The following is a 15348-nucleotide window of genomic DNA, read 5'->3' on the forward strand; positions in this document are numbered from 1 at the left end:
AGTGCCTATAGTTCCCGTTTTGTTTCCCAGGACTGGCTCAGGTCATTCTTAGGATTTGTTCTTCTACTCATTGTGATATCATGGCATCAATGAGCTATGATTAGCAACCCTCAAACAACTGAGAAGATTACATGAAGAGATAGGGAATTAAATGCCCTGCCTCTTGCAAGCAGGTCAGAGGCCTAACACACAACTTGTTCAATACAAAATTCGTGGCAGACACATATGTGACCAGGGAGAGAAAGCAAGTTAATGTTTCATGTCTAGATGACTCTTCATCTGACTCTCCATGGATACTGCTTGACCGACTGTGATCTCCAGTATTCTTGTTTTCAGTACAAATTCCAGCCAACGCAATAATTTGCTCCTACATATGTGACCACTTGGTTCATGTTGCAAAGTTTAAATTTTTAACCTCTGACTGTCTTCTACTCATCAACTCTAAAAGCATTTTGGTTGAGCAAACCAAATAGTTAATGATATCCATAGCCTCATAGAACTAATTAAATAAACTCAGCATCAGTACTGGAAGAATCGATGTTCTCAAGAAACTGCAGTAGATACAAAAGATTAAACAATTAACAATAAATATCTTAAAATCTATCTATTCAATAAATGTATGTTTATGCAAAATGAATAATAAATTAGGTTTGAATGTATATTTTTCACTTTTAAAATGAAAATAATTTTTAAAATGGGAGCTAATAAATTATTACAGTGTAAAATATACATTAAACAACTGCAAAAGAATTTGCCTATTCTACTGTTTAAAAAGTTTAGCATGTCCACTAATACTCTTTAGCGAAAAGAACACACAAACACATTTCTAATGTTTATCCTGATTCCTTGAATCCTGGTGTTTTTGTTATACAAATCCATGTCAGATGTTAATGGAAATAATGTAATTTTATGTCTGAATGGCAAAATGCCATTGTTTAAACTGAAAACAAACATAATTTCCTTAATATATATAGACTATAACATTATTCGAGATGAATAATTTTTAAATGATTTGTCTGACATTACATTTTCAAGTCTATTAAATAGGGTGTGATTGGCGGAGTTCTCAAAGCAATTTTAGAAACAAAAATTTATAATTATTCACTTGTCACTGTGGCCTGACAGTTTTACACCATATAATCCTTGCCGAAATTACCTTCTCAATAATGACATCCTTTATTTACAGACCACTGGATTTATTAAGTGTTTCTGGTTGTTGTTCTCTGCAAATATAGCTCACGTGCACATTTATTTTCCCAGTACTATAAATTTTAACGAGCCACATTTTCAACAAGTACACTGCAGGAAATGTATATACAACCTCATCATTGTGGCATTAGTTTGCTAAGTTGTTCATGATGGCTAAATTCATAGCTCCATTACAGATTTTATAAACACTGGTTCCAGCTGAAAGAACAGCAGTATACAACAACTCAGAGAATTGCAAGTGGCATGACAGCCTGAACGACTGCTACTAGTGTAGCAAACATGGACAAAATGTTTGTTAGAGCTGTGATCAGTTAACCATCATAATTGTGTACTAAGTTCAAAATGTGTGAAGTTAATTGTCTGATTTGGTGATACACTGAGCAATTTCACACTCATCAATCTTCTAGCATTAGGATGTATGTTTATGGAAGAGTAGAAAATTCATTTCCTGTAACAAGAAGGAAGTCAAACCTAAGGAACAAAAACCAGAGGGGTATAAATTTAACAGCATAACCGTTCAAACCTGTCCCCCTAATACATGGTAAGGCCATTCTTACTGATGAATGCAAAAGGTTACAAATTGACAATCTCAATAACTGACTTAATATATTTATTTCAGAAATTATGAGATATGCTTCTTCCATTGTAATTATTGAAATAAACAACAAAGCATAGTTCCATAGTACATTACAATCCTTATACAAAGAACAAAGATAAATGACCATTAACAGATCGCACCATGCAGATTTGCAATATAGTTGCCGCAGCTGTTCAGTTGATACAAACCCTTGCTTACTGTTTAAAAGTGGATCATTTATTGATTATTCACTAAATATCCTCAAATAATTGAAAACTTAAATATAATTTAGAACACAAGAAAGTGTATTTTCCATGTGGAGTTTCTGCAGATGTTTATGATAGAAAACATGTGCACACTTTAAATAAGTCAGTATTCAAAGAAGTAATACAAAACCATCTGCAATGTAACTGCAAATGATCAGTCCAGGAGGAAAAAAAATTCTGTAAACAATGATGCTTTAAGTATAATATTTAAGTGAAAAGCTTTTAGCTTTCTGTGAACTCCAGGAATTGTCATCCATTTCATCTGTTGGTTAATTTTCACTGAATTCTATCACATTGGTTCCATCTAGTGGAAATAAGTATTATTGCTAAAGAATCTTTAACAATACCAGATGAAAAGCAGCAGGACTAATCAAACCAAAATAGTATATATTTCACTATATACTGTCCAAACACCAGTTAACTAAAATTAATTATATTACAAACAAAGTAACTATATACAAATGATGCTATGTTCTCCATCCGCAAAAGCTGTCCTGCAACACAGGAATTGACAGAAATCAGTGAGAAATCCTGAAGGGCTTTTGCCCAAAATGTCGATTTTCCTGCTTTTCAGATGCTGCCTGACCTGTTGCGCTTTTCCAGCACCACACTCTCGACTCTGACCTCCAGCATCTGCAGTCCTTACTTTTGCCTAGAAATCAGTGAGAAGCAGTTGATATGCACTGTAATGCAAAGGCTTAACATTCAATTTCCATACAGTAGAGAACATTGCAAAACATTCTCTGAAAATTCCTCCTTTCTTCCACATGGTCACAGGATAAGTGGGGCATCTGAAATGCTGTCAACATTAGTTGTCTCAGGTTTAACATGGCTTGGCCACACTCCTGCTGATGGCTTGCTTTGGAAACATTAAATGCAAGGAATGTGAGGCAGAACGAGGGCATGGCTGCAGGTCTTGCAGTCAGCAATGCTACAAATCCTGACAACTTGAATGATACTGAAGAAAAAAGTTTCAACTTTGTGTTCACAAGCTCTCCAATTTACCACCTCTAAACACCTGATCAGTTCTAAATTTTCATATTTTTCTATGCAAGGATCTGTTCATTTCCTACTTGTTTGCTTGATGGTCATTTCATTCTGAAACTATGCAGCAACTGCATGACTAATATTTTCCACTAACAGGAATGCTGCTGCAATGGTAATACAGTGGTAATGTCACTGGACTAATAATCATGAGACCAAGGCTAATAGTGGCATGGCTTCACATCCCACCATGGCATCTGATGGAATTAGAATTTGATTATTAAAACATCTGGAGTTGAATTAAACTGTCATTAATTGTCATAAAAACCAACATGACTCATTCATGCCCTTGCAGGAAGAAAATCTGTCATCCACACCTTTTCTGGCCTAAGTGTGATTGCAGAACAACAAAATGATCCAACAGCAGTTCAGTTCAAGGTGGGCAATAAGGAATGAGCAACAAATCAGTGACAATGATGCTCACATCCCATCAAAGAGAATTGAAGAAACAGCTGTAACAGATGTTTTGCCTACAAATGCCAGAGTGATGTCAGATCCATTAACCTTACACCACAATCAGGTCAGTGGTAGATTGGATCAGGGTCTGGAATGGTTGTGGTCGACCTGCATCCAGCTCTTCAGCTACCAGATAGAGACACCAAAACAAGGAGTAAATTCCAGCCCATGGGACTGGTTATTATGCAGTGACTACATGGACAGTTTAATGAGTCCTTTCCAAGTCTGCTGACATGACCTTTCACAACTCTGAACTTTTTTGAATTATGATAAGTTCGCTGATGACACAAAGATGGGTGGTGTTCTAGATAGCGTCGAGGGCTGGTTGCAGGCTACAACAAGACATTGACAGGATGCAGACCTGGTTTGAGAAGTGGCAAATGGAGTTCAACTTTGATAAATGCAAAGTGGTACATTTTGGAAGGTCGAATTTGAATGCTAAATACAAGGTTAAAGACAGGATTCTTGGCAATGTGGAGGAACAGTGGGATCTTGGTGTTCACGTACATAGATCCCTCAAAGTTGCCACCCAGGTTGATAGGGTTGTTAAGAATGTATATGGTGTTTTGGCCTTCATTAACAGGGGGATTGAGTTTAAGAGCCACGAGGTTTTGCTGTACCTTTAGAAAACTCTGGTTAGACCACACTTGGAATAATGTGACCAGTTCTGGTCACCTCATTACAGGAAGGATGTAGATGCTTTAGAGAGTATGTAGAGGAGATGTACCTGGATTGGAGGGCTTGTCTTATGAAGAGAGATTGGGTGAGCTAGAGCTTTTCACACTGGAGAGAAGAAGCAAGGTGAATTGATAAAGATGTACAAGGTAATGAGAGGTGTAGGTAGAGTACACAGCCAGAGACTTTTCCCCAGGTCAGAAATGGCTGTCACAAGGAGTCATAATTTTAAGGTGATTGGAAGAAGGTATAGGGGAGATGTCAGAAATAGGTTCTTTATGCAGAGACTGGTGGGTGCGTGAAATGCACTGCCAGCGGTGGTAGTAGAGTCAGAGACATTAGGGACATTTAAGCGACTGCTGGACAAGCACATGGATGGCAGTAAATTGAGAGGTGTGTAGTTAGGTTGATCTTAGATTTTGATAAATGCTCGACACAACATCGAGGGCCAAAGTGCCTGTACTGTGCTGTACTCTTCTATGTACTCTGATAGCTTGAAGATTTCCAGCCAAATACTCTGGGTTTGGAAGCTTCACATACTACAACACTTCTGTTTTGGTGACTGGTTCCACTGAAATTGAAGGATGATTTTTCTGCTAGGTTAAACTGATCTCCCTTCTGAACTGACCCCTCAATTATATTGAGCTGAGAACTTGAATTTTCTGTTCTTAACTAAACTAAATAGAACTAACTTTTTTTGGTTTGTTTTAAACTGAGAAATATGCATATTCCATCTGTTAAAATGACAGGGGTTCTCTCATGTACTTGACTGCAGTCACATGCTTTCTTGGATTTGACATACATCGGTCACTGTTTCAAATAACGTTCTGACCTGATTAAAAGAAACCTTTACAAAACTGACCACATCTATCTTCCTCTACTTGGAAATCAAAATCCAAAAATATGGTACATATATGATGCTTCTTTCATCACAATTAAGGGATTTTTCCCAGGTGATGGGAGGCAGTTCACGTACATGAGGCAAATCTAATCCTCTGAAATCGTTGTATGGTCATGATCCCAACATCATCCCACCCTTTTCTGGGTTTCTAGAGATGAGATTGAAGGTTGGCAGAAAATTCCTTGGCTTTGGTCAGGTGAGCTATTAAAGTTACTTAAAAGTCAATTAAATAATTAGCTTTTAACTCTCATTTTTGATTTTCTCACGAGAGAACCTATTTCCTGGCAAAAGACCAACTTTCCAGAGTCACTGAAGTGCACAATCGGAGGAGGTTCTGCAGTGAGGAGACTTTGATCATTTAAATTGAAGAGCTCCTGCCATAGCCATTGTGAGACTACTGTTCAAAGCACTTCTCTCAGACAACCTGCCAAAGCTAAGAAGGTGAACAGCAAAAAAAGACACATTACCACCAAAAGCAGCAGGGACATCAATAGCAGCTGCACTGTCGAATTGTTCTCCAACACATTCCCCTCCACAGAGCAGAGGGACATCCAGAATCAACTTGGAGGAGGCAAGGCCTCGAACATAGGGTCTACAGGTAAAGAATGAGCTCTTTTTATCAGTAACTGAAAAGCTTGGACTTTCAACATAGATCATTACTCACATCTGATGCCTCTTGGATTAACAGCTCTTTCCTTGTGAACAAATAGGCATAGATCGGTATCAATGCCTGTCCCTACTACCAACCCTGAGTCTGTTTCTTGCCAATTTGTATCTTCACTTCTCCTACAAAGAGATAGTTCAAAATCGCTTTTGTGTTCTTGCAGAAAGGTTAATATACGTGGATGTCCACTTTGACTGAAGGGGAATGTGAGTGTTCACTTTTCAGATTGGGGTATGAGATAGCTGCAGAGAGAAAAATGGGCAAAGGCGTAAAGTGTTCATAGTTCTTAGGGCTAAAAGGATCAAAGACAATGGGGAGAAAGCAGGAACAGGGTACTGAGTTGGATGATCCGCCATGATCATATTGAATACCAGAGTTGGCTTGAAAACCCGACTCCTATTTTCTATGTGTGTACAATCTAGAAGAATGCTGAGAAAGTCAGAACATGGGATTTGGCACTTAAAAATATTATGCAAGTGACCTTTCCTGCTCTTCTGATGTTTTGGATCCTGTTGATGCAGGGTCTCTTTCAATAGAAATCCTTGTTTTGACAAAAGATATAATCTCACCACCTTGCTTAACTGTTCAGGCAACCCAGATACAGAGTACTAATACATATCTGAGCTAAAGAACTACAGTAAATTCTATGCATTAGTAAGTTAGCTTCTTATCCCAAAAATGTTCCAGCTACTCTTGCAGATACTGAGATAGGAAGATTTCATCTTATATTTTAGATGACTGCTAGTTAGATTTGTATAAAGACAATATTGAGTTTTATTACAAATTCAATCTTTCTAAGAGACATGCACAGAAGAGAGTTGCAAAGAACAAATATATAAAAAAAAGAAAATCAGTGTGGCATGGAGTTTAAATCAGAGAATATAATAAAGTGCGAAAGCCACAGAAGAATGCAAACTAAAAACATTAGAGGCAGACTCTTGCAGCAAGAGATACTAGATAAATCTTAATTTGCACCACTAGGTAGTGACTGGCCACCCACTGAACAATTGCTCAAACTTTCCTTTTTGGATGTGTGATGGCCATTTGACCCACTATCACCAGATTTCCAGTGGGTGAAGTTAGCATCTATCCAGTGCAAATAACATCACTTTTTTATGGCACTAAATTATGAAAGATATAGAAAGATTTTGTTCTTGAAAAGAAAGTATTCAAATGTAATATACAAAGAGTTTTAACTTGCGACTTAGAAATACGATAACCACTTTTAAAATTTTCACCATAATACTTCAGCATCAATGTCGTAAATTCACTAAAATGTGCTAAAATGACTAGTCCTTAAAAAAAAGGATGTGAAAAGGCAGAGACTCGTGAAACAGAAGAGTATGTAGATTTTATTTTTAACAGTTTTAAAACACATTCTATACAGGTTATTTACTTTATTGACAATGTACACAATAATAGTAGCTAAAATAAAAATGTAAGAAGTGTTTCTGTTGGAATTCATAGTGCAGTGGAACTTATAAAAATTGAATACAAAACATGAACTATGGTGCAATGTATAAAGTGGCTATTACTAATCTATCCTTTATCTGCCAATATGTTTTCCTACTGTCTTACACAGTAACAATCAGCATATTTTAACAACTTCAGAAGAAAGCTTTTTCTTTTTAATCCCCATTTCCAGTTTATTGTGTATTATGTCATATGAAAACAGATCTAATATAAATACAAATAAAAACTGTGAGAAATCAGTAGACATCACAGTGCTGCTTGTCATGGGTTTCTTTCTCAATATGTGGGTAGATTATATAAATGATTTCAGGGTTTTTTGTCAAAAGCAACCAAATATACAACCAACAACCAAGTATGATCAGCCGTTGTTGGCAGCTATACAGATGGTCAAATTTGCAGTTTTGTATTTTAGGTTGCATTACTGAAGTGTAATTCAATACATATACATTTTGGTTAAACAATACTTCATTTCGGCTTGCATGAACTGAATTAAAATAATCATTGTTTCTCTATATATTACTCCTTTTATTAATTCACCTCCTACTCATGTAGCCTGTGTGTATTAATTGAACATTTACAATTATCATCACACTATTTTTGCAATTATCAAGACAAGGGAAATTAATGTCAGGAAATTGAATATTTTTAAAGCTCTCTCCATTCTGTCCCAACATTAATATAGCACACTGCATCAGTGTGAAGTTTCTATTTCCCACACCAGCTGTTGTGTCATGCTGGTACATTAAGAAGTGCTGTTCTGCAAATGTGGCAAGTGGCCTACCAACATCAAATGAAGGATTTTTTTTTGCTGTGCGTCTACGTCCACTATGAAATTAGGTTGAAACTTCCCAAGCATATTTTACATAGGACCATTACAGCTGACATATATTTCCTTCAACGTAGGCAGAACCTAAGTGATGAAAGACCAGTGTGTCTAACCTACTTTACCACAAAGTCTCATTCCTAACAACTTTCTACATTGACATGCACACCATCATTTTGAAATTAGGTGGCTTTGACTTCTGGAGGTCAGTTCAAACTTCAACACCACAACATTCAATCCAAAAACTGTGGTCCTAGCATTCTAACAAATGCAATTCATTAAATCATAATGCCCCTCTTTCTAGGGCTAGGAGTGATACTTGGTAACATAAATATTTTACTTTATTAATAAGCTACAGAGGACTTTATAATAAAGTTGCAGTATGTTCAGATGTTAAAAAGATTAACTTGACTTGAGTCTGAAAAGCCTTAAGCATCAATACAATACACATTGCAGCTTTAAAACTGTTAAAAATGTTGAGATGATTAATATATATTTCATGTCTTTTACTAAAAGCATTCAGACTTCTGTTTTAAAATTGAAAGGTGTATTTATCAAAAACAACGCCAAGAAAATCCATATACAAGATATTGAGAGACTCAAAAGGTGCACTGACGGCTGGAACCTATTTTACTTTATTCCTGAGGTTCACTGTTAATTTTAACTGCAGCCTTTCTCACTCAATGTTTCATTCACTGATAAAAATTTCTTTGAGAGCTTTTTTTCTACAACATAAAGAGATATCATTATAGCTGATGATTTGGATGTGCAGCATAAAAAGATATTAAAAGTTAAAATGACACATAAAAATCAAAATAGTTAACACACATCTGTGACCAAAATGAACTATAACTATTTTAAGCTTTAAGCAACTCTGATACAGAAACTATGTCTTAAAAATAAAGTTTGTATATAATAAAAAAACTGTCAATGTAGCTTTAACTCAACTCGACAAGGTAAAAAGGAATGGCTTTCATAAAGAACTACCTAATTACCAAACTAAATTATAAATATACATAGAAGAAAAGAACAGGGTGTATGGCAGAATTATAATACCACATAAAAGGCCAAAAATCATGTAACTTTGTTTCACCGATGATGTGGAGATAAAAAAAAAACCCTTTGGGAATAGATTTTATGTAACAAATTCAGGAAAATGCAGACATCACAAATAGTTGAAAAATTTAAAAAAAAGTGTGTAAGAAATGTACAAATATAAAAAGCTACAAATATTAATAAATTACAGATAAGTCACATAGACATAAACACTTCACCAGTTAAGACCAAAAATACTTCATATTGCATTATAATGCAAAATTGAAAATAATAAGCTCATATAGAACAAAACTGTAACCTTATTTACAAAGCTCTTCTATAATGTGTTACCTTTGCTGATGTACTGTGACTACTTACAAGAGATTATTTTTGCAAGGCCACACAAAGAAATGTTTTTGTTTTTCAGGCAATGCCTTTTATAAAAAGAAGTTCCATTATAAGAGCAAACAAAAAAAGAAATAACATTTTTATCATAAAAGAATAAAATGTAAAAAAGGTAAAAATCAAAGAATACATAGCATTGTAACTCAAAGACAATTTGCAATAAAGATTAATCCTTTGACCATATTTACAGGATTTATAGTATGAAAAAAGTTTAAATGTTTCTTTAAGTCTGAAATGTGGAATTGCCTGAGAAACAAGTTTATAGAAACGGTATCCATTTACTCAGGTTAAAGGCAGCAGTTTATTACTGTACTGTCGAACACACTCCTGTGCGTTTAAGGACAGCATTTCTTATGAATTTGTTTTTGACATTCTTTAAAAATGGTAGTATCTCCAAATTCATTTTTTTTTCCACTATCTGTAATTTAATGCTTAAAAATGCTCCAACAGAAGATTTGGCTGAATTAAGTGGATTACTCTGACATCTTTGATAGATATCAAATGCCACTAACAAGCATTTCCAATTATGCCACAGACCAAGTGGAGCCAATCTACGAGAGTACCACACAAAAGCACCATACTCTCTCTGAGGATGGTCTGTAGATACAGTTGAAATGGACACTGTCTCTAACCCGGAATGATCTAAAATGTGTTAACATTATGTCACACATGTAACGGCATCAGTGTCAGGCCAATACGTTTTAACTGAAAATGTTTCTCATTTCTAACTTTACAGAAGAAGTTTTCCATTCCTATGTATTTTTAGTATTTTTCCAAGCCTTTGTTTAGCAGTTGCCATACCCTTCTTTAATCGTTTTCCTGAAAAATAAATACATGTATGATTACTGTGTTTGACATGTAAAAATGTAGCTTAATGCAAGTGAATATTTGTTCTATATTTACAGCCATTTATCTGACTTTAAAATTACAAACAAATTTCAATAAGCAGATATGCTGTAAATTCTGTAAATAAGCACTTAGATGATCAAGTAGCATCAGTGGATAGTGGAAGGTAAGAATTAATATTTCAGGTAAATGACCTTTTCTCATTTATAACATTGACTAGAAGTACTATTCAAACTCTTCTTTCCACTGATGCTGGCTGACCTCTGAGTGTTTCCATTATGGACATTAGCTGCCAAATGAACTTTAGTAAGGCATTTGATAAGATACCTCATGGTGGACTGGTACTCAAGGTAGGGTCTCATGGGATCTGTGTGAGCTGGTCCAATGGGTAGAAAACTCACTTGGTCATAGAAAACACAGCATAGCCGTGCAAGAGGGTTTTTTTTGGAATGGAGATCAGAAACTAGTGGTGTTCCAGAGGAACAAGTGCTGGGACTTTTGTTGTTTGTAACACATAAAGAAGTGATTTGGAGGAAAATGTAGGTGTTCTGATTATTATGTTTGCGGGTGACACCAAAATTCGCAGAGTTGCAGACAGTGAACAGGATTGTCAAAGGATACAGTGGAATAGAGAAATGGCAGATAGAGTTTAATGCGGACAAGTGTGAGGTGATGCATTTTGGAAGATCAAATTTAGCGGTGAATTACACAATAAAATGGTAGAACCTTTAGGAACATTAACAAAGAGGAATTTGGGTGTAGTTGTCCCCAGATCCTGAAAGTGATTATACAGGCAGATAAGGTGATTAAGAAGACATACACAGCATGCTTGCCTTCATCGGCTGGGGCATCGGATATAAAAGTTGGCAAGCTTTGTTACAGCTGTACAAAACTTTAGTTTGACCACATTTGGCAGTTCTAGTTGCAACAGTACCTGAAAGATGTGGATGCTTTGGAAAGGGTGCAGAGGTTTTTCTTTAGATTAGTTTTTTTTCTTTAGATTAGATTCCCTACAGTGTGGAAACAGGCCCTTCGGCCCAACAAGTCCACACCAACCCTCCGAAGAGTAACCCACCCAGACCCATTTCCCTCTGACTAATGCACTTAACACTATGGGCAATTGCTCCCGATGCGGTCTCCTCTACATTGGGGAGACTGGGCGCCTCCTAGCAGAGTGCTTTAGGGAACATCTCCGAGACACCCGCACCATTCAACCAAACTGCCCCGTGGCTCAACATTTCAACTCTCCCTCCCACTCTGCCGAGGATATGGAGGTGCTGGGCCTCGAGGAGAGGGTGGAGTGGATACACCCTCTCCTCCCTGACCTATCACCTTCATCTCCTCCCCCACTGACCTATTGTACTCTATGCTACTCTATCCCCACCCCCAGCCTCCTCTAGCTTATCTCTCCACGCTTCAGGCGCTCTGCCTTTATTCCTGATGAAGGGCTTTTGCCCGAAACGTCGATTTCGAAGCTTTTCGGATGCTGCCTGAATTGCTGTGCTCTTCCAGCACCACTGATCCAGACTATGGGCAATTTAGCATGGCCAATTCACCTAACCTGCACATCTTTGGACTGTGGGAGGAAACCGGAGCACCCGGAGGAAACCCACGCAGACACGGGGAGAATGTGCAAACCCACACAGAGGTGTTGCCTGGTCTAGAGGATTTTAGTTATGAGGAGAGGTTGGATAAACTCGGATTGTTTATACTGGAAAGACAGAAGCTAAGGGGGCGACCTGATAAAGATCTATACAATTATAAGAGGCATAGATGGTGTGGATAGTCAGAAGCTTTTTCCCAGGGTGGAAAGGTCAACTACAAGAAAAATTTACCATTTTCTCTCACATGCCAGTTCTTTTATATCAATTGCAAAGAGATCAAAAGTACCAAAAAGCTCTAAATTATATTTCTTGCTTGTGCTTGAGTTCACACTTGAAGTATTTTCGCCTTCCATAACAGTAGAAACAGTCTGTATGATACTGCAGGAAATATACTGACAAAATCAGCTCTGTAGAATTTTAAAGTGTATGTTACATTACTTTAACTACCATTTACAGCACATATGAATTTATATCTTCAGCTAGAAATTTTGGGTTCAAAGTGAAATATTTAGGGGAGAAGTGTAGGGGAAAATCTTCACACTGAGGGTGGTGGGTGCCTGGAACACACTGCCAGTGGAGATAATGGAATCAGGCACGTCAGCATTGTTTAATGCGTATCTCGATAAGGCACATAAATGTGAGGCGAACATAGGGATAGATACCATGCATGGACAATATTATTGGGTCTAAATAAGGATTAGGAATCAATAGAAGCTTAGTGGGCCAAAGGGCCTGTTCCTGTGCTGTACTGTATTGCATTGTTTTGTTGTATTGTATATTGTGTATACATTTTCTTTTTTTGTATCCTATTTCCAGCATTTGAAATTCTTCCTTGTCATGCAATTTCAACTGTTACATTCCACAAATTGTTTTAGGCAGAATTATGGCTTACACCACCAGTTCTAAAATCCCATCAGATAACTGTGCTCATTCATTCTTGACCCTTTACAGCACTAGTTACTCCACTCAGGCAGATGTGTCTTTAGCTGCTGAGGTCTTAAACTGTGTAATTCTTTCCAACATCTCACTTCTTTATTTCTTCCTTTGAATCACTCAAACTTATTTGACTATGTCCTCTTTTCTAGTAATTCCGTTGTGATGGAGTCAAAATGTGCCTGTTAACAGTCTTCGTATGTTAACTGCCTTCCTATGTTAACAAGACTATATCAATGCAGGTTGTTGCTGATGATAACTGGTAGTTATATTTTCACATAACTAGAAAACTTATATTTAAAGGAAATAGCTTTATAATAATATTAATAAATTGAACATCATTCACAGTAAGACAATAACCTAATTAGGAGATTTAGAAAGCAATGCACTAACAAAATGTGGGCGGCACGGTGGCACAGTGGTTAGCACTGCTGCCTCGCAGCGCCAGAGATCCGGGTTCAATTCCCGCCTCAGGCGACTGACTGTGTGGAGTTTGCACATTCTCCCCGTGTCTGCGTGGGTTTCCTCCGGGTGCTCCGGTTTCCTCCCACAGGCCAAAGATGTGCAGGTCAGGTGAATTGGCCATGCTAAATTGCCCATAGTGTTAGGTAAGGGGTAAATGTAGAGGTAGGGGTATGGGTGGTTTGGGCTTCGGCGGGGCGGTGTGGACTTGTTGGGCCGAAGGGCCTGTTTCCACACTGTAAAGTAATCTAATCTAATCTAAACAAAGTAGTTTTGGTAATTTCTAACAGTGGTACACTGTTAGAAATGTTTACACTAGGCTGCAACTTTATAATCTCCCTTCTATTGTGACATAAATGACCATGTAGTTATTCTAGATTAATATCAACATAAGTATTGAAAGATCAATAATTGCAAAGTCATCATATTTTTAAAAAATTCTATTAACTTAATCACCTAAGAAATTAATGTACAAATTGCTCCCTACAGAGTTTAATTGATTAATATAATTAGGAAAAACAGTTCAACAAGCTAGAATAGTAACTCACTTTGCTTTAAATGTCAGAACTGTTATTCTGACATTTTAGAAAGTTGAATAATAGCACAACAAATATAAGTAGAACAATACTTTAAATTAAGTTTTAAAATAACTTTGCATTTCAAAGTCACATACAGGAAATGTTGGAAAATTAAATCATTTCTCAATCTGCATCCAGTACTTTACTTGAATCTTTTCAGGCTGCATTTGAGCTAGAGCCTTGTACTCCATTTTATCACCTCGTGCTTAACCTTAGAAAGTTGTCATAATAGAAAATATAAAATTTCTCCTCTATGAATTCCCAATTCCAAAAATCTCAAGCTGAAGATACTGACTACAGCTATGAATTTATATGCGCTGTAAACGGTAGTTAAGGTAATGTAACATACACTTTAAAATTCTACAGAGCTGATTTTGTCAGAGTATTGCCTGCAGTATTACACAGGCCATTTCTACTGTTATGGAAGGAGGAAATGCCTCAAATGTGCATTCAAGTGCAAGTAAAAAATATAATTTAGAGCCTCTTGGTACTTTTGATCTATTTGCAGTTGATACACAACATCAGGAAAAGTTGTAAATAAAGGGACTTCATTATAAAAAAATCAATAATTACAAGTAAGGCTGGATTAATCGGTGTTACTGTACATTTTACAGCAGGAAACACAAAATACTATATGGTATAAAAATACAATTACACCCAAGACTGATAAGTTTGAAAGAGACTTAAAGGACACCACATAGATCACTACAAATTTCGCAGCAAGTGAATTAAACTAGCAAACAATTTCAGGGCAATATAATCTTAGTAAATCTGTTTTCTATTAAGCATTCTGATTTATACAACACAGTTTTGTTTGTTGGTTGAAATTCTTTTTAACCTAAGTGATTGTTGCATATATTATGCGGCAGGTCGTGTGCAGCTCTGAGCTATTTCTATCATTTGATAGATGAACCAAAATGAAAATAAATGAGGAAAAGAAATCGGAAGGGTGAATGTTTTAAAAATGGGAACCAGGTTACAGCTATATTACAAAATGAACAGGAGTACACAAAGTCAGAGTCATAGTGATGTACAGCATGGAAACAGACCCTTCGGTCCAACCTGTCCATGCCGACCAGATATCCCAACCCAATCTAGTCCCACCTGCCAGCACCCGGCCCATATCCTTCCAAACTTTTCCTATTCATATGCCCATCCAAATATCTCTTAAATGTTGCAATTGTACCAGCCGCCACCACATCCTCTGGCAGCTCATTCCATACACGTACCACCCTCTGCGTGAAAAAGTTGCCCCTTAGGTCTCTTTTATATCTTTCCCCTCTCATCCTAAACCTATGCCCTCTAGTTCTGGACTCCCCGACCCCAGGGAAAAGACTTTTTATCCTATCCATGTCCCTCATAATTTTGTAAACCTCTATAAGGTCACCCCTCAGGCT

At 36.8% G+C, this 15348-nt stretch overlaps 1 protein-coding gene across 3 annotated transcripts in view; it reads right to left on the reverse strand.

Moving 5' to 3' along the window:
- Nucleotides 1–7089: 7089 nt before the first annotated feature.
- phf2 (PHD finger protein 2) overlaps nucleotides 7090–15348 on the reverse strand; it is a 149284-nt gene continuing 141025 nt past the window's right edge. For all 3 annotated transcript variants that reach the window (XM_043708015.1, XM_043708017.1, XM_043708018.1), the window contains exon 23: nucleotides 7090–10347. In XM_043708015.1, the coding sequence (XP_043563950.1) occupies nucleotides 10259–10347 (89 nt within the window). In that variant the 3' untranslated portion in view covers nucleotides 7090–10258. The remainder of the gene's footprint in view (nucleotides 10348–15348) is intronic.

This window comes from Chiloscyllium plagiosum, chromosome 18 (assembly GCF_004010195.1).
Source record: "Chiloscyllium plagiosum isolate BGI_BamShark_2017 chromosome 18, ASM401019v2, whole genome shotgun sequence".
NCBI classification, from domain to species: domain Eukaryota; kingdom Metazoa; phylum Chordata; class Chondrichthyes; order Orectolobiformes; family Hemiscylliidae; genus Chiloscyllium; species Chiloscyllium plagiosum.